This window comes from Pagrus pagrus (assembly GCF_965226575.1).
Source record: "Pagrus pagrus genome assembly, chromosome: 1".
NCBI lineage: Eukaryota > Metazoa > Chordata > Actinopteri > Spariformes > Sparidae > Pagrus > Pagrus pagrus.
Window position 1 is genome coordinate 26338974 of NC_140185.1, and position 20671 is coordinate 26359644.

Sequence of the window (20671 nt, forward strand, 5' to 3'; positions counted from 1 at the left end):
AAAACTACAACTCTTTTATGTCCCGCCATCTGCAAATATGAAGTCACTTAAAAGTTTTTCCATGTGAGTTTTTGCAAATAACTTAAAGTTAAGTCAGTACTTAACAGCTGTAATATAGAGTATTATAATAATCATCTGATAAGTCATCCAAGTCAATCATCATCAATCAAGGATAAATGCTTCCCTCCATTTCAGGGTACATCAAGGCAAACATGTCCACCAATATGTTGCATCATAACAGATGCAGCTTAAAGGTGTAATTTGTTGAATATGGCCAGAATTCGAAGGCATCTCAAAAAACATGGGTGACATAGAGATGACTCTCTGCTAGCTATCCTTAGGTGTAGCCTGCTACCATTAGCTATTAGCCAGTTGTCATAGAGGTTGTCTGGACCAGGACCTCGGATCCCAGCTCAACTGGATTTGGCAGCCTGACATGAAAGTGAACAGCTTTCGAGACTGACAGAGGTCAACAGGGGATACAGTATGGAGGTGATTTACAGCTGCTCTGACCAACACTAGGACTCTGGGTCGACAAGACACAACAAGACAGAATATTTTCACATCGTTCTCTGAGAATCGAGGATTTATTTCGACCAAACCAGAGGTGAAAAGACAAACTAAGACCGTGTTGATGAGTTTCATGTAGTATGTCGGGTTTGAATGAAGTGCTCGTTTTAGCTCTGAAAAAGATTTCAGCTTGTGTTGGTTTTATTTTTTATTTTTAGCGAGGAAAATAGAAGTAAGAGGATTTCATTTCTTGACATTTTGTAAGTTTAGTTTGTTCATTTATTATACTAACAGCTGGCATTCAGCTGACACTATGGGGCTATTGGACTGTCGTGTCTTGCCTGTACAAAGTGGTATAGGCAGGACAGGTTTTACACAAAAATGCTGGCCATGTCTTTCAAATTGCTCCTTTTTAGATTAATTCAATTAATAGGAACTACAATTTTAGTCTCTAAGAATTATTTGCAAGCCAAGGACAGTCAAGTGTTAAACTTGAACTTTTTTAAAAGAGATACGGTACGTTGATATGGTGTGGACGCTTGAATTACCTGATGTTGATGTAGCTCGTTTTGTTGAAGCTAATGGTCTCTAAACGGAGATAAGATACATGATGTCCTAATACTGTACATGCTCATATACACTGTGGTTTATACTGAACCATCTGACAGGAAGCATTTGGTCCTCTCAGTACAGACAATGATGCTACTTTTTCTCTCTTCTCAATTGATGCTGATTCACAACAAAATGTCTAATCGTGGAAAAAATTACATAGTCCATATTTAGCGATCCTATTGACATATCTACAAAGAAGAGATGCATGTACTTACTTGGGACATCATCAATAGAGGATGGGATATTTTTCTTAAAAAACAAAACAAAAAAACGTTTGTGTTCCTTTTAAGTCAGGAGCTGCAAACCACCAATGGCGTGTGAAAAGAAATCTATCAGTGGGTAAAGAAGATCGGTCCGTTTTACAGTACAAACATCAAAAATCAGTCTGAAGGAGCACTGCCTTTGTGTGCCTCAGTTGAAGACCAATCCACAGTTAACAATCTCCTGCACACAGGGGAGCAGAATGAAAACTAGAACTCAAACACGTCGTTCTGCTTCTTCGCCAGCTTGGCCACCTCCTGCCGGATGGCCTGCACGAGTGCAGAGGTGGAGAGGCTGCTCAGGGGCATGCTGTCCATGTCCTTCACCACCTGGGGCAGACTTTGCTGGGATGCTGTGCTAGGGGCAGTGGGCGGCTGCTCCAGTGCCGGGTTATACTGCAGAGGCAGCCTGGTGGGGCTCCCCTGTGGGTAGCGAGGATGAGGAAAAGCCTCGACATACCCAGGCAGGGGCAACTGGAAAACAGGGTAGACATGAAATCAGTCAATCGTAAAGTCATATTGTTGCTACCCACAAAAATAATGGCTGCCAATTAGATAATCAGAAGGATACTATATGTGCAATATGTTTTTATTTGGCTGAGTGAACATTTTCTCTTGCACCACTTTTTTAGAAAAAATTAAATGGGTGAAAAGGGGAAAAAAATACACAACTGTATCTGAGAAAATCATTATAAATAATCCAAAATAAGAGGGAATGTATGAGGGTGGAGATCTACTGTAGGAGTACATGATACTGAAATGGATTTTTGGTTCAAACAGTGTTTGAACTCCAGAATGGACTACTTTTGAATGCTGCTACAAAATCTTCAGAGGTTTCAGATTAACACCACAAGAAATGACCAAAAAAGTGAATCCAAAAAAAATTTGCTCAACTACCCCGGTATTTTGCTGTGTCCACTCAACGCCAGCCATAAATTCAGATCAGCAAATGGTTTCTAAATGACACTGGTTCTGCAAAAAGACACTGCATGAAGGCATCTGGTTGAAACAGGCAAACAGACAAGGGAAAAACAACAGAGCATTCCATACAGACAAGGAGAGTCCTGTGCAGGGGAAGGGAAGGACGGGGGGGAGGGGGTCACATGGGTTATAACACATCTGACAGGACGAATGGAAACTGTTTTGTTTGAATGAAAAACAGAGAAGAGGGTCGGAGGATGCTTAAAGAGTATTGTCTAGTGTCCTTTTTGAGGGTAGATAAGAGCGTGAGCAGAAAAAGACTTTTGGAATCAATGATGGTACAAAAGTGAGATGGTCTGCAGTAGACAATGTTTTAATATAGATTTTATTGCTAGTCTTCAATTAGCATAATGTTCTGTATAAATAATCATAAATATTGCCAGAATACAATCAATGCTTTAGTTTTAATCACACTCGAACTATCATTTGAACTTTTGTTTTCTCACAGTGGGACTATTGTAATGTACTTTTAACATTTAGAAATCAGAAAATAATGAAAAGACTCCAAATTACGTAAAATGCAGCAGCGAGACTCCAAACAAGAACACATTGCTCTGATTTTAATGACCTAACGCAGTCTACCCATTTGATTTGGGATTGATTTTAAGGACGTATTACTCTCATAGCCTCGAAGAGAACTGCTGTCTAGTGCGAGAGCCTGTGGCAGGAAGCTGCAGTCTGTTTCCAGGTCACGCTTAAAGCCTTAAAATAACCGCTTCAAAATCATTTTGATGCTACAGTGTCTTGTAATAGGGTGAACGGTGTCTCTGTTTCAGCCACTCCTTGGGGTATCACTTGTTTCTACACTATGTAACTTCAGTGAGAGGGAAGGGGTTAGCTAGCTACACAAATAAACTTTATCATGATTATATTATTATGTACAGCGTGTATGTATGATGTCAGAATACAAGCCTTTGTCTCAGCAAGTCTAAAATAATAATACTCAGTGATTGAGTCTAAAATTGCAACTATTACACAAACAAGAGACAGAAACAAAGAGCTTCTTTTCTGTTTAGAGCACTTTTCTAACCTACGTATGGTCTGGATAGAGCCTGAAGTCTGCAAGAAACAACCACTCTCTGAGGTCTAATTATTAGGACAATGAGCTGTTGAGGCAATGGGACAAGCGCATAAATACTGGGACTGTCCTAGTTCAATTAAGACATCTGATCAGTTTAATCCATCACTATAAATTGTATATCTTTCATTCATTTTTTAGTCATTTTTTTAGTGGGATTAAGGACTTTTCTGAGCAAGCAAAACGGGCCTCCTTACAGAGTCTGCCCACTGTGGCGGCACATCCTCAGGTTCAGGTGGATAAGACATCCAGGAGGGACTGTGGTAGGAGGTGGGTGGTGTGGAGACAAAGTATTCTGAGTAACCAGTCCTGGTGGCTGGGATGGCGTAGACAGCTGTTATTGGGTTTCCTACACGGGAGAAAAGAGAGACTGACATTCACTGAACAAAGCACATTATGGATTTCTTTTGCAATGTCATCCTCTCATATGATTACCTGAGTAGTTGGACACAGGCTGCTCTGCAGTGATAGATGGAAGTGCTGCTCTAGTAGTCGGCCCATATGGGTTGTTGTCGTGTTGACTCTGCATTTCAGTGACAGATGTCTCTGAGCTCCTTCCCTTAGGCCCCAAGTCAGAAGTGGAACTAACAGAGATTGGAGAGGAATAAACAGAAGCGTTCCTGAAATACTCAGCCAGTACCACTAGATGGCAGACACACGCCATATGGTAAAAGTGAGAATCTCATTAACATTCTCGCCAGCTCCCAATGCACTAGTTCAATATTCAAATTTATACAAGGCCTAAAATCACCCTGGCCACAGCACATTACCTAGTGAATATCTCGTCCCTGAATATGAATTTGAATGTGAATAAATGTGGAATATCTGATGGTCTTTGGGATGCGATATACACTGTGTGTGTGTGTGTGTGTGTGTGTGTGTGTGTGTGTGTGTGTGTGTGTGTGAGAGTGTGTGAGTGTGTGAGACCTATTCAGCCTTACCGTCTTAAGGAGGTCCCAGGAGGAGGTCCAGTGCGAGGCGGTAAAGGGGGAGGAGAGCCCACAGCCATCTCAGGGAGCTGGGTGAAGTGAAAGGCCTTAAACAGATAGTGAAAGGCATTTAAGGTTACATAAACTCTAACACAGTTCTTAAGAGAGGGAAAATAATCTCATCCCTCTTACCGGTTTGGGCAGACTGCACTGATACACTTCTGAGCCGTAAGACGGTACCCACTGCAGGCCTCCCCGTCCGCAGCTCATCGTACCCGGGGCGCTGGTCACCACGTCTGCGTAGGGGAGGGGAGGCGGCGCGTGGCTGTAGTGGTCAGGAGGTGGGTGGTGGTGATGGGAGTGCCTTCCGGATGTGGACTGACCCCCTGACGCCAGGCTGAATGCCTCCTCCAGCAGCAGGTGCATCTGCTGTCGCACTTCATCAATGGACGGCTGTGAGCTCAGGGTGGACGTCTCTGAGTGGCCTTTCAAGCCCCGGCCGTACATGTATCCCCGCGGCCCCATGAGACGGTCGACGTTCGTCTCTTCAATCAACTCAGGCTCAGTCTATAGAAACACATTTACAAGTTACAAATTATCGTTAATAACGATTACATATCCTGGAATCTATCCTGGACATTCACATTAATACAAAAACATGAATGTTGAGTAACATTTACAACAATGTCATTATATAGATTGACCGCTCAGCAACCCCAACTGAGGCTGACTCAGATTCCATAAATTCATAGGACTTGCAACCTGGAACAAAGCAGTATGACATTTGAGCGTCCCACCCTGAGTGTGATGTCAAAGATATGTCAAAGGGCGCCGTGTGAATATGGTCTATGGCTTGTGTTTGTGAATCTGTAGCAGCAGCAACCTGGGACACATGTTCTGATTTACACCTAGAGCAAATAGTGGTAAATGCAACCGCTTCTGAAAGTGAGAAAGCTGGAAAATTTCAACTTCTATAATATCTCCTGTCAGCACCTTGTCAACAACCCACTGAGAGCCTGACTGAGCGCGCAGAGGCTGTTTAAAGTCAGCAGTGTTGCCGCCTGGTCACAGTATGTTCAGCAGCCGAGCTAACCTGCGCCTTCCCTCTTTTTCTTACCCACATTATACCAACATCCTGCAACCCCACTCCATCTTTTCCATCTCCTTTTATCGCATCCCTCCATCTTTTCATACCCTCTATTCTTTCTCCATCTCCCGGCCACTGCTTCCATCTATCCAGTCTTTAAATCCAGTGATAAATGAATATGAGCCGAGGCTGCCCTACTTCCTGTGCGAACAGAGGGTAGCCACAGGAGACCTAGCGTAGTGCACCTCATAAATCAGCCCCCCCTGCAACAAGGAACGGCCGAGACTCGCATCTGCAGTGATGGAGCCTGCAGCCACACTAGTCCCATTGTAATCAACAGGGCCAGGAAAAAGGGCCATGTAGCTTGTACTGGCTACTGTGCCATATTTCTAAGAGAGCTGAACAGTCGGAGACACAGAGTGCAGCCACAGCAAGAACAAACCGAGGTAGGTCAGAATCAAGGAACTACTGTTTGTCTGGAAAATCTCAATTTGTAGAGTTTGTCAAGAGTCTTTTGGAATATAATTCTGAAGTTTGAGATGTTGAACCTGTGATAGTTTCACAGCAGACATCTGTCTTGCAATATTAAGAAAAGCAGGTTTGTATAACATCATTTACTTTCCATCTGTGTGTCCCATTAAGACATGGCAGTGAGCCTGCATATCAACACCAACCACAACCAGTTACACCTGTGCTTTCTCCTGCTGTGACTGGTCAAAATGGCTGGCAGGTCAGTCACAGTTCAGTGAAACATTTCTATCCCGGCTAATATATTTTTTACAAAAGGAACGCTCAGAATGAACACACTTTTCAGAAATGGTCTGCTCCATTACTCTCAGGAGCTCACATAGTAGTGTTCATGACAGCCGGAGCCATACACTGAGCCCTAATGGAACAATAAAAGAGTGGAGGCATAAACCAGCCATCCTCCGATGCATTACATATCAAAACGACGGGACCTTATAAATCTTTACTCTTAATTATGAATGAGCCACTTCTCTTCTTTCAGCCTGTTGCGGTACGCTTGAAACCGCACCCGAGTACAATACGTCTGATTTCCAGACTTGGATTACACTGCCATTTTATTTTGTATTTTCACGTTTTAAAACAAATCCCCATCTACTTCAGTTGTTTAGGAGAAAGCTGCAGCGCTGTTTTGCTGTGCAGATCCCCAATTGACGGACTATCATATTTCACCTGACTTTCCATCGGCATGAGGGCGAGTAGATAATGACAGAATTCAATTTCTTGGGTTAACTAATCCTTCAATATATGTAATAAGTTGAACATGTATATGGGATTCTCGATTTAAGGCCACCTTTGCTTTGGGCAGTGCGATGTGGTAATATATCGTGTGACTAAATATTACGCTCTTTTGTTTATGTATCACTGTGTCAAATCACTTTCTTCCCTGCAATACTTTTCATCATTTGTACACTGCTTTGTGTTTGTCTGCACAGCAGTGATGCAGACGGGACATTTGCATGAAGGTGGCACAAACAAACATGGAGGAAAGTTAACGTGACACAGAACGAGATCGTCCCAAATAGGAAAATAACTGACTGGCCACGAAAATACGAGGAGCATGTACATAAAAGAGCGGGTAATTGAAAATTTGCACAAAGGTTCTAAATAAAAGGAGAAAAATAATCATGTGTGAGTAAGAATCTTTTTATTTGTCGAGTATATAATTCAAAATGTAGCAAGAAATAGGCCTTTGCATTCAATCACTTTATATGATGTAGTCATTTATTGGATTTACAGAAAATGCACTATGGATATGAGATGTTGGTCATAACAGCGTTCTACATGTATACTCCAAATCATCTATATATCTAATATAAAAAGTACCAACACAGTGTTTCTCTCACAGTTTGTTAAAGTAGTTTAACTGCATCTTGCTGGGAGGCAGGGGTCAGTGGGTGATGACATGTGACTTACATCATAGCCGCTGTTGCGGATGCCTCTTCTGGGTCTCTCCCTCATAACAAGCAGATCCATCTCTGTTCCTCCAGGACTGGGACTGCTCAGACTCTGTCTGCTGCGATAGGCCGTCTGCCCTACCTGGGAGTGCCTGCCAATTAGAGGACAGAGCGGATTCAGCACAAATCAGACCTGGGAGTTGTTATTAATTGGATTCTGTTCAATTCAGCTTTCTTACTTTCAGCTATGGTTGCCTGCAGTGAGAGGTGGGTGGAGAACACAGTGGGGGAATGCACCCATTTAAAAGCTACATTAAGTTGTGTTACAGACCAAATAGATGCAGTATGTTAGGATATCTCATGAGGACATCAAGTAAAAGAGCTGAATCGGGTATGAGGATTAGGCGCTGCACATTAAAATGCAACCCTGATAAAACAACTATGACAAAACAAAACATTAATGTACACTCAATGACAAAGGACAAGATGCATATCAGAATGTTGTCGCCGTAAGTGATCAGCCGCACGCTAGTTTCGACAGTAAACAGCTGCTGAAATCCTTATCTGGCTCACAGCGGTGGGATATAAAAATAGCAGGTCCGTTCATCCTTTTGCTAAGTCAACACACGAGCCAAAATTCAAATGTTGCTTTCCGCTCTGAAGGCAGTTCGGGTGATGTAATGTTGATCTCTTTCGGGAAAGGCTGTTCCCCCATGTAATAACCAAAGATTCTGTCCATCTTTATATGCATCCTTAAGCAGAAGCAGGACAGAACCAGCGTAGTGGATCGTCCGACACCTTGCCAATCCTCTTATCTTCATTATGGAAGCTCAGGACTTGGATCAAACTAATCAGACAGGCCCTCTCACTGCCTACTAAGACAGGATAATAACAACATTAGAGGAGACAGTTTTACTTATCCATAAGCTAATTAGGCAAGGCAGAGGTCATCAGGGGTGGATAACTGACCATGGTTAGAAGCCCAATCAGCCCATATGCAATGCTGCGCGACCGCTCAAATCGTATCCTCACACCCTGAAGTCAGCATGGATTTTCTTTTTCTGTTTACACTCAGCCAAACCCAGGTTCCACTTGCTTTCTCGCTCTCCCCTCACCTCCTGTGAGACTTGACATAAGTGGAACCTCGCTCATCATCAGGCTCCAGAGGTCTGCCATGCTCACCGGCTGCCCTCTCATGGCCGTGCCGCTGCCTCTGCGCCAGGGCCCGGCCGCTGCTGCTGCCGTCGGTGGAGGGGAAATCATAATAGCCCTTCCTCTTAGCCTTCAGCCTCAGCTTGTTCCTGTAGTGCTCGATGTCAGACTTCTGCTTCAGAGCCAAGTTCACCTACAGAGAGGAAAGAGCACGAGAGACATGGGGGGGGATGAAAACGGAAACGGGAACAAGGTTGTTCTTGCTGTGTGTGGTAAGGCTGTTTTGTCTTGAAAGACCCGTGTGGATAAAAGATCAGCGGGTTCATGGCAATAAGAAGCTCTGAAAATGAAACTATTATGCAACAATCACAGGCAGAAAGATACTGAACATATTTATTATCTTTCATGTTGGTTATATTGCTTCAGAAACACAGATGAGATCAAAAAATAATAAAAAATACAGAATGAAAAGGTGTGATACATCGTTATTAAACCAATTGTTTCCAGTACTTTGATCTAGTTATTAAAGTCAGTTTACTGAGAAGATTATATACTTTTGGGGAATAACACTAACACCCACTTTCAAGTTTTAAAGGTGTTATTTGTAAAATTCGAAGGTAGCTCCAAAAACATAGGGGGCAGCATATCCTCCCTATCCAGCATAGCTATCCTTGGCTGTAGCTAGCTAGCATTAGCTAATTAGCTCATGGCTCAGTTAGCCGTGGAACCAGTGGCCTACTGGTCTGTGGATATTTTTTGACCCAACAGAGGTGAAAGACAAACCAAGACTGAAATGTATTTCATATATGTGTTTGAATGCAGTGTTTTACACTGTGTTAACAGGGCAAATATGCTCGTCTTGGCTCGGTATATGAGAGAAACTTGAAGTCAGACTGTGTGTGGTTATATTTTTCTGTTTAGTGAGGAAAATAGAAGTAACAGTGTTTCATTTCTTCACACTTTGTGAGTTTATTGTGTTCATTTATTATGCTTACAGCCTGGGGCTAGCCGGTTAGCTTGTTAAATTCAGTAGATATTTCGAGATGGGTCCAAAATGATTGTTTTGTTTGTGTCTGTGTAAAAATTCTGACAGTTGGTTCCAGCTTCTAACAAGGTTTGTGAGCCAATAGTATAATGCCGTTGGTATCACGTGATCATCTTTTTCATCAGGAATGTGTCTAAGTACTCCCATGAAACCTTAAATATTCAGCTTTATTAAGAGTTTCTGCTTCATTGGAACACACCTGTCCACACCTTGATTCAAATGTTGCTGAACTGTGATTGGTGCACAGAATTATATGACCTTTTTCCCAGCAGAGCACTGAGAAAATAGGATACATTTCTTCATCCATGCTTCATTTGTTTATGTATGCATGTAAGTCTAAGTATCTCCGTGAACGGATGTGTGCATGTGCATGTGCATCACCTCTCCGTTGACGATGGCTGAGTCCTGGCTGCGGTCAGAGGATGCAGGGTGGGAGTAGTTGGGCTGAGCCACCACGGGCTTTATGGAGATGAGCTGCAGGGAGCCAGAGGAGGTGTCATATGGATCTGAAGAACAAAGAGGGAGTTCACTCACAAAGAGACTACAAATACCTCTAATCATTACATTGTCAGTCAAAGGAGAGCAAACTGTCACACTCCCTCCGTCTCTCTGTCTCTCTCCCTCATCACCTTGTCTCTCTATGGCTGACACTGTGGGATTATGTCAAACATCAGTCGACTGGTAACAAATTAAGTGTTGGACGGAGACAATAGATCACAAAGATAGCGTTGGCTTCAAAAGGTTGTGCCAGTGCATCTTTGTGATAGATGAAAGAAACTGACTTTGCACTTTCATTCCTTATCTGACATCAGACAAACTGGATTGAATTCTAGTTTCCCTTAACTCAGCTGATGAATTATTCAAACCAACCATTAAGAAAATCATAATCTAGCGAGCTCGATCCAATTTGCAAGCGGAGCATCTGAATTTGATTAATTGATCTCACGCCCACCACATGTGGAACATTTAGCCTCGCTGGACGAGAATAGAACAGCAAATACTTCAACGTCGTTTACTCAAACAGATCTGCTGACCTCATGCGGTCCTTCTGCGTTCGTGAATGCGTGCATGCGTGTGTTTCCGTCACTCTGTCACACCATCAACTAGTCTGACATACTGTATCATGTCAGCAGAGCGTCTGTCTCATGCATATTCATCGGGTCCATCTCGTCTTACTGCTGAGTAGCTACCTTTCTGAACGTGAAAAAAAAAAAACTGCAGTGGCGGTGCATTTAGGTAACCTGTGTGCATGAGAAACAAGAGACTGGTAAAGTGTTTCACGCAGGAGAGACTGGGAAAAGATTTTTTTTTTTGGCATTTGTCACACGCCTGCGACCTTGCCTGCGAAGGAGCCGCAGAATAAATTATTTGTATTTGCATCAGAGTGTGGCTCTCACCGTCCCTCTTCCGCATCTCCTCCTTTGTCAGTTTCTGCTGCGCTGTGACTTTCAGCACCGTCAAGCCCCTGCCGGAATTCGGCTTCTCTGATTCGTTGCTGATGACGGAACCGTCCTCACTCGGCAACTTGCTGCAAGTAACCATAGCAACAGGAAAAGGCGGTGAGCTCTCCGGAAGCTGGGCTCACAGCCAGGTTATGTCATCCCCGTCTTTAACAACCTCACCTCCATCACTCCCCATCCCTCAAGCTCGAGTCCAGTAAACATAACATATTATTATTGTATTTTTATATATATATATATGTATATATATATATATAATAGGAAGATGTGTTCATTATGAAAAGTATCACTGCTCACTGCCTGTTTTCAGAATAGTCAGAGAAATGGTAGCAAATGACAGAAAAATCTGCAAATTGTCTCAAAAGCTGCAGCTGGTTAAGTTTCAGACGTTACTGTCATAATAGCGACTGTGTGTGTGTGTTTTGTACATTTATCTGCGCGCTTTCATTAATAAACTTCTGTATTTTTATGTCCATTAGTCTCTACCACATAAGCATCGTGGAAGTATTCTTAAGTGTGTGTCGTGTATGTTATAAAACCAGTGTTCAAGCTGTCCAGAGTCAAGCAAGACCGGTTCCTCCGTTAATTGGACAAACAATTGCTTTATCCAATTCTTGTTCCACTCGCTTCAAACACTGTACTGTAGTTGGAATTAGAGCTGATCAAGCGGCGGCACGGAGGACCACGAGGCTGACAGTGACATCAAAGCACCGTGGTCTATCCCCTAATTGTCTGGTAAAAATGATAACGGCAAGCTAGAGACAGAGGAACAGTGGCTGCCCGCCCTGCTGTCGTCGAGGCAGTGCTGCAGAGAGCCGCCCCGCGCAACAGTCACAGGCTCAACAAAGACGTGTAATGTGTACTAATTAATTGAGGCGTATAGAATACGTTTACACTGGCTATTCGCGAGGGTCGTATGTTTGGTCCTGTGGTGGTGCTCAGAGGCTAACAGTTTTGTGACCTTGGTAGAAATAGAGGGATTATTTCAGAGAGGAAGAAGCAAATTAGAGGTAATTGCACAGCGTGTTTTTATCTTTGTTTGTATGTTAACATGCATATCAGCCTCTTAACCATGAGTTCATAAGTTAGACGATCTAAATCTTTTTGAAATTAAAGAATAACTTCTAAAAATACAACCGCACGGCATCATCCCACAAGTTTTTCTTTGTCTGACAGGGCTCAACAGGCATTTTGGGACAAACTTCGTTTCAAACAGGCTGCACAACAGGTGAATGACAGGTTTCACCTTCACTCAAACGTCAGCTGTCAATCGTGAGCCGACACTTGATCGAATGATCACACATTCACTCATCTGTCAATGGTCTTGGCATCAAGTAGAGTGCTCAAATCACGTTGCACCTGCAGGACAGCTGCTTTCCACTAACTGTACTGTAATGTTTTCTCCATATTCTAAGATAAACGTGCTGTATGACTAATACTGAACTATATTATTAAAGTAGAAAAACATGGTGACAGTTCTAGCAATGCCAAAATTACCCAATCCATCCACCACAATCAGTTTCTTAGTAAAACTGAGGCTATAAATGCACGTAGTTCATATAACTGTTCAAACGCTCAGCATCGCTCACTTGTTGATTTGACACGCATCTGTTGGGCTTCATGCTTTATCAGTGGAAGGTTTCCAGATTTTCATCTGATAATGAAATAATAAAAGCAAGCCAGGCTCAAGCTAATTTAGTCTGATACATTTTATGTGACAGATAATCTAATGCCTTGGTTTTCCTGTCTGATGTTACCGTCTGTGCATTCGTTATGAAATAGGTGAGAGACATTAAAGGAGACTCATTGTGCTCATTTTCAGGTTCATAATTTTATTTTGGGTTACTGCTAGAACAGGTTTACATGCTATAACACTCAAAAAACACATCAGTTTTGTCATACTGTCATCTGACAGCTCGGCTTTGATCTAAACATAAGACCCGGGTGAACACGCTGAATTCCGCCGAGCAAACTGATTATGCATTATCAACATCTGGTGGTGGCGCGTAAATAAGGAAGGAATTAGGGATGCGGTCTATTCAAGGACGTTTTTTTACTGGACACAGTGTGGTTGTGTTGGAGGTGGAGCCTCGTTCATTCCTGTTTCATTCCAACTTATGGTAGTGAAACGAGTGATTCGCAGAGGGTTGTGACGCTCAAAAGACTTTATCCACCGTTTTACAGACGCTTCTTTTACAATGGGTCTGTTGTTGTTTTCTCTTCTGTTACAACTGTTTCTGGTGCATTCATGACGTGAAATGTGACATCAGTGACGTACAACGTAACACCGACAAAACACTGAAGGAAAGGAAAAAAACTAAAAAGCTTAATAGGTCTCCTTTAAAGAACAAGGTTGTTGTGTCCTGGGATAATAGCATATTATAGGTGGTTGAAAATCAGATAAACGCTGATGAATGATTACACCATAAAACTTGCCTTTAAGATAAATAGTTTGATAAATAAGAAATTAAAAACCTCCCTGCCTCAGGAGTCTCCAAAAATCATTACAGCACGACCTCCAGTCCATAGATTCCCCATCCTGTCACATACATTTCATTTGATCTCATTATCCTGCAAGGCTTTGAAAAATTACACCCTTTTGCGTCCCTCGATTAAATAATTTAGCATGATTTAATATGGCAATTAATTTCCGAAACAGCATTACTGAATGTCAGTTGAGGAAAACGGTCAATTTCACCTGCCCATACAGAGAACTCTGTTAATGACCGGCTATCACTCAGCATCGGGGTGGAACGAGGACAAACAACAAGTCCGGAGGGAGCTTTATGTTATCATCCTGCCTCTCTGTGTGTGACTCAGGAGCTTTCCGACGTAGCAGTGGTGCAATTCTTGAGATAGCACACATACTGTTGGCAAATGTACCACCCTTTGGGAGGATAGTTGTCTTCAATCTCATATGAGGATTAACGCTACATCCAAATATCTCTGGATGAACCAAGATGATTCAGCTGATTATTATCTGACTGATAACGCAACATGTTTATTTCTAACATGCTAACATATCAGCTGAGTCAGAAAAAAGTTGAGCCGAGTCAGACCAAAGATTCTGTTAGAAACTGCCTATTGCTTTCGCCTCAAATGCCTTCATATAGTGTCCAGCTGCCATAGAGAAAGACTGCGAACAGGAAGTGGCCGCCACATTGTTTCTGTACCGTGGAAACGAAGGCTGAAAAAACTCTGACCAAACTGTAAAACAAGGCAGTGATGAGCAAATATGAACCACGATCCTGTTCATCGTCTATTTCTCTCCTCTCATTGTTTTCACAGAGATGTTTTAGGGCATTGCTCAAATGTAATACAATGTGGTTTGTTCCGAGCTGTTTTATGCAAGGGTCAAGTGCTTTTTTAAATCGCAAGTGGATGATTGCTGATGCTGTGTGGGCCAGTTATAAAGAGAAAAAAACCTGCCTTGTATCAATATTCATAGGATGTACAGTCTACAGCGTGCCATGGAAGCTGACACAGCTCTTTGATCCTAATCATACACATTATCTAGAGTATTATCAGGCTTTAGTAGCCAGTAACACCATAACTTGCACTTATCCAAAGTGAAGTATGTAATTAACACACAAGTTCTAATAAACTTGTGGACTGTACCTGGTACTGTTTACCAGAGAGTTGTCTTTAAATTTAATGTGATATCATAAGTATCATAACCTGTAATCATGCACAGTGTTACCTTCAAAATAAAACAAATCACATCCTCTCTACGCTGACATCCTGTTACTTATAATAAAACTTTATTCTAAGGCTGACATCATCTAAACAATATCAAGATCTTATTTTATCACAACACAGGCAGAGAAATAAAGGAGCACTGTATTCTTATAGTTAAATGAGGGGTTGAATATGTGTAAATACCTTTTGTGTTTGTCACTGGTGAGGCTTTTCTTGTTGGCAGTTCCGTCTTGTTGCAGGGCTTTTTCTAGTGAAAGTGGCGTGTCCCGAATTTGTAGTGACATCACTAAAGTATCCTGACTGGCAGGCAGGGTCTCCTCATCCCCTCCCTGTTGGCCCAGGTGCTGCTTGGCATAGTCAAAACCCTGGACTGGCTGATGGACATGGCGAGGGGAAATGGAAGAAAACAAAAAGACAGCTTGAGTAAGATTGATTTCAAATACCTATAAAGAATAATAAAGAAATGGGAAAAAAAAGGAGATATACATGTCAACCACAAGTGTCACATAGTCAGACATCTCAAAATAGGCCAAAAGTGTCTTTTTAAGAGATGTCCAGAGGATTTAAGGAGCAGAACTGGGATTACTGCACTGCTGTGCCTTGAAATAGATGAGCACAGATTTAATCGAGGCCCTTTTTCATCTTCTTCTTCCAAATTCTTGTCAAATAAATGACTCGCAGTAGGCGGTGACAAGATGAGACTTTCTCAGAAATGTAGTAGTGAAGTTAACCGTTGGAACACATTTGAGGAGGAGGAGGAATAAGATTTGTGGTGTTTTACTAACACTGGATGTGCACATGTTTATAGAGACGGTCAAGATAGGAAGACACACACATGCGCACACACACACTGAAATATTTAGGACTAGCCTCATCACAGTGTCATAAATTGTCAGACACACATCACTGCCTCAATGCAGCCAAGCTATGGCGCAAAATCAATACGTGACACTCCCCTGACTGAAGAACATGCATTCTCTCTTTTCTTATAGCACACGCACATACAGATTTTTTGGACCCAGATTTCTCACCAACTAAAAGTGCTACTGTAGGAAACTCTAACGAGAGTCTGTGATGAAAGTGTTGCAGACAGTGAAAGTAACACAGAAGAGGTGGTGCATGAGCCTCATTTACATTTTTAGGAGTCGCTCCATCTTTGAGCTCTTTAATAATTTTTCCTTGATTACTTAATAGAAAGAGCCGGCTATGTTTCCTGCCTAGAATATGAAGGTTTGTGAAAAGCGACCCAATAATATTTCATATCCGATGGAATTAAGGTTTGGTGTTTTTTTACATGTTAAGCCTTTGCAGAACCTTTTGATGTTGTGTAATAATAACTGCTCTGAAAAGTAGCACTGAAGTGAATTTCCCTGCTTAATATAGAAGATTTTATTACTTTCTCTCTTATGAAATTCCGTAAGTAAAGCATTGGGTTGTGCTGAATGTTACGCAATGAGTTTTCATGTATCTACTCTGACATACGAGTGAAGAGAACCTCCACTGAGCAGAAAAGACAACAGACGTGGAGGTGGAAAGGTGACTTTGATTAGGACGTTGTGACATCCTTGATGCGACAATGATGGAAACAGTTTTCAATCTTCTCAATACAAAACAAACAAGTGTCGGCACACGCACACACTCATTCTGCTCGAAGGACCGATCTCCATAATAATCATTCTCCGTAAAGCTTCATCTTTCAAATTTGCCATCTGGAGACCGCTATGGGGAGAATACGCAATACCAGCCTTTCATCCGGGAAAATCTCATTGTTTAAGGTTTGTTTCTCCAAAGTGCTGTTGTAGCCTTCGTTTTCATCAGCGCAGCGGGATTTACTGAAATGTATCATAGGTGATGTCTTCCCAGAATCCCATTCAAATCCCACTGTTGGCACAGTTGAGCCCCGAAGATGAAAACACACATCGGTAATGAGAGGAAATACAGAAAGGCAGATACCTGGTGATAATAGCCCACGTCTCTCCGATACGCCATCTGAAAACAAGAGAAGATGCTTTAAACGGTGTGTTTGTGTGCGCTGTTCAAGTTTCTATACTGACGAGGATTTTTCAAATGCATTAACACAGGTCATACAGACGGCATTATGCAGATAATACGGTACAACACAAGAAAACAGGAAATTGTGTTACACAGTCTGCATACATAGTACACCCTCAAAACTCTGAAAGTTAAGATAATCACTCTTAATTATCACTAGAAGTGTGTGGTGGTGCCTATCTGCGGACACCTTGACCTCTGCCTGTATTTTGTTGTGTACCAGGTGTTTCTGGAAGTCAACTTTCGAGCTGTGGAGCCCCCAGCCAATAAGAGCATAAGGTCAGGACTTTATAAACAACATAGCAATTGTCCCCTTTTCGCTCCTCTGCTCTCAGTTTTTCATGGATGTATGAACTGTTTGACTGAGGGTGGTGTGAGCTACAGACACACAGAGAGAGCAGAGAGGAACACAGAAACAACCTCTGTAGTTTCATTCAGCCACTTCTTAGCAACTGCTGGTTTTAAGACTGGTTAACGTTTTTTTGTTTTTTGTTTACTAACGTATTTTATGTCGTGGAACAAAACATAAAAACATCTCAAGCTTGTCGTAGCCACAGACCTTATTTCAGGCATTTAACCAAAAACTCATTCAGAGTAGTAAAAAATTGAGACCAGATGTGCAAAAATGCTATCTTATCTCCAGGCTCCAGGACTCCCAGAAGGGGTCCACTATGAATGATGTGTTTACAAACAGCAACCCGAAAAATCCTGCATAATATGCCTGTACATTAAAAACACCTACTCTGTGATTTCTTTTCACAATCGATTCAACTGCTGATTGGTTTCTCAATTAATCACTTCATTAATCATCATTTTTGTATGGAAAATAACAAACTAGTGACAAATGCACATTGTAATCTCCCAGAGCACAAAGTGATGTCTTGTTTTTGTCCAAACAACAATCAAAAATGTCAACATTCACATTACAATGACATAAAACCAAGGAAAGCAGCAATTATCACATTTTATACGATTGAAACAATGACTCAATTATCAAAATAGAGCTGGTATGATTATCCAAAATTGCTGCAGCTATGACACAGACAGAAAGACACACTGAAAAAAAGACATACCTTAGCTCGGGGATTGAGATTGCCGATGGCATCGGCTTTAAAGTCATTTTTATTCTTCCTGCACAGCACGGCTGTGATGATGATGATAATGAGTGTTACCACAGCGATGGGGGCCAATACTGCAGCAATTATCCAAAGGTTATTCGGAGGGTTCTTGACCACAGCTGAAAAATGAAAAACACTTTTTCACCATCATCACTTCATTACATGACATCCAGTCCCGTCCAAACAGTAAATGATAACATTAAGTCAATTGATCGGTTTATTGGAAGTATAACTCAGCCCACTTTTCCTGCTTGAAGCATCCATCACACCCACGCTAAGTGACACACACACAGCACCTGATATACAGTGTGCCTGATTCAGCTATTGTAGGCAGCGATCTATAAGAGAATGCAGCATGCTCTCGCTCTCTTTCTCCTGACCCTCTCGGTCTCACCCACTCTCCCCGCTTCTCCCTCTCTCTTGAGCAGTACTGCAGCCTAAACAAACAATGTCCTGCCGCGAGCGTTTCAGAGAGATTAGAGAGCAAAGAGCTTTCTCAACCTTTTTGTCTACTCCCCTCACCCCAGCACCAGCTCTTCTTTCTGAACTCAGCATGAGTCATGTGTTTTGGTTTGCATGTCTAGTCTGTCAGTGTTTCTGTCTATCTGCCTGCTTGTCAGATGCTGGAAGGATGCTGTGCTTACGTTCTGCTTGCAGTTGAACAAAGTAGCCCAGGGTGAGCGCCATGGTCTGTGAGTCCACTGTGTTCAGCACCTTGGCAGCTGACGTGCCCGATAGAGGAATGCCATTATGCTGGACGTAGTAGGTCATCTCTGCTGGGTTCTTCGAACCCGACACCCGACGGATGCTCACCATCTGATTGGAAGAAGAACAAAGGGATGACGCATGTTTTCTTGAACTACAGTACACTCAATATCAGGTGTTATTGAATGGCTGGTTCATTAAAAAAATAATTATGCCTAAAATGTTGAATTTTGAGGTCATATAATCTTTCTTTTTTAAATAATATATCTACAGAGCTTGTAAAAAGGTGCAGGATAAAAACACAATTTCTACAAGTAGGGTGATAGAATAAGTGTGAGTCAGAAACTGGTTCACCAAGTGCCAAATGTGGGGATATTTCCTTATGGCGAGTAAATCTTGTAAGGCTCTCTGCTGGCAGGTAAATGTTGTACCGAAATAGTCGTGCAAAAAAATACTATGCTGAGAATCTCTGCTATGTTTTGGTGTCATTTACGGGCCAACAGCTTCTCTCCCATGCTGTCTGTATCGGAGTTTTTGATATGCATCGTCGGACAGGGACTTCATGATGCATTCAAGTGCACCTCATAAAATCCAAAATCTGTACTTGAATGGCCACAAAGGCTGTTGAGTGAAAGTTTTGATATTCTTCTTATTTTCCTTTGTTGAAATACATCAGCCTACATTGTTCATTGCTTTCCTGCTTCTTCAATCAAAACATGCACACTAGGTTGATTCTCCAGTCAGTACTTTTGAGCAAGGCAGTGGCTATGGGGAATTGGTCCAATTGTTCCGTACCCCTGAACAATAATTGAATAAAAAGCAAATGCAGACTTTTAAATCATAAGTTTGAGAACCCTATTATAATACGATATTATAAGTATGATATGTAAAAGTAATGCATTTGAAATCGGTTCTTCTGTCTCCATGTAATTTATACACAGAGAAAACTTTGCATTAAATGGGTCGTGTTATTAAAATACTTACAATCAATGTTTAGAGTGAAATGAAGCAGCTTAGGAATACAAAAAGTAAACCCTTACAGTACATTCAGGTGAGGAGTCTAATGAGAAAGAAAACCACACAGAAAAGAGTACTGTACGTGTTTTGTAAAACATTCAACCTCTGGCTTGTTTTGATAAGCAATTAGCAGATTATGAGCTGAGAAACTCCCTAATTAACAAGGGCTGACCACAAGTGATCGTGCGAGCGTGTGCAGAAGCGCGTATTAAAGTGAGGATCTCATGAAATATTCATACTTGAAGATATAAGCCAACAAAACTGTTGGACTAATGCTTTCATTAGCCTTCTGAGTAACAAACAAAACTTCAGAACTGAAACTGATTTAGTGTCTTTGCTCTCTAACCCAGCATCTCAGACTGTTTGTTCTTCCAAGGAAGTCTGAAGTGGCCGCGCTCCCTCTGGGCCTCTGTGCCAACAGTCTCTTACCTGGACAGTGAAGCTGTCTACAGCAGTGGCCCGTCTGAAACGAGTGCCCTGCTGCCCTGCCAACACAAACAGCTCCGCCAGCCGCTGTTCCATTAGACTGGCAAAGCTTTGGTACTGTCCCTCCAGGCTGGCGTTGTCTACGTCCTGGATCACTGCAAATGTATACGGAAGAAAGAGGAGGGCCAGATGGTTGTTAAGACGGAAAATAAATTGCTGGCGAGGGAAGAGAATGGCATAAAGAAAGAGGAGGCATAATTAGAAATATGTGTGAGTGTGTGTGTGAGACAGAAACACATTTCAGTAAGACCTGTGCAGGATTCCCAGGCTGTTAAGGCCTAATTGGAAGCTCATGTTGCTCTGCGTCTGACGGATATGCAAGTTGACAAGTTGTTATTCGCCATAACAATTCGATAAGCTGATGATAAATCGGGGCCGTGCTTCCTCGAAGCTTGTTTTGGAGTCTCTCTGTCCCCTAGTGGTCGAAACGTCACCTAATGCCGCTTTGATCTGTTCCATTTTATCAACAGTTGAAAAGCAATAATCCTGGTTGTACATCTTGTTCAGTTTGAGTAAATCCCATTATCAAGGGAATGACCTTGAACTGACTCGGCCTCT

The 20671-nt window shown here is 42.1% G+C and overlaps 1 protein-coding gene across 1 annotated transcript in view; it reads right to left on the bottom strand.

The window, feature by feature from the left end:
• Nucleotides 1-1056: 1056 nt before the first annotated feature.
• kiaa1549lb (KIAA1549-like b) overlaps nucleotides 1057-20671 on the bottom strand; it is a 65037-nt gene continuing 45422 nt past the window's right edge. Inside the window, exons 9-22 of the mRNA XM_084351668.1 lie at nucleotides 20057-20208; nucleotides 18550-18721; nucleotides 17861-18024; nucleotides 16689-16724; nucleotides 14919-15109; nucleotides 10974-11104; nucleotides 9958-10082; nucleotides 8495-8724; nucleotides 7399-7531; nucleotides 4563-4937; nucleotides 4383-4477; nucleotides 3877-4025; nucleotides 3639-3790; nucleotides 1057-1856 (exon numbers count right to left, since the gene is read on the bottom strand). Of these exons, the coding sequence (XP_084207794.1) occupies nucleotides 1593-1856; nucleotides 3639-3790; nucleotides 3877-4025; nucleotides 4383-4477; nucleotides 4563-4937; nucleotides 7399-7531; nucleotides 8495-8724; nucleotides 9958-10082; nucleotides 10974-11104; nucleotides 14919-15109; nucleotides 16689-16724; nucleotides 17861-18024; nucleotides 18550-18721; nucleotides 20057-20208 (2369 nt within the window). The 3' untranslated portion in view covers nucleotides 1057-1592. The remainder of the gene's footprint in view (nucleotides 1857-3638; nucleotides 3791-3876; nucleotides 4026-4382; nucleotides 4478-4562; nucleotides 4938-7398; nucleotides 7532-8494; nucleotides 8725-9957; nucleotides 10083-10973; nucleotides 11105-14918; nucleotides 15110-16688; nucleotides 16725-17860; nucleotides 18025-18549; nucleotides 18722-20056; nucleotides 20209-20671) is intronic.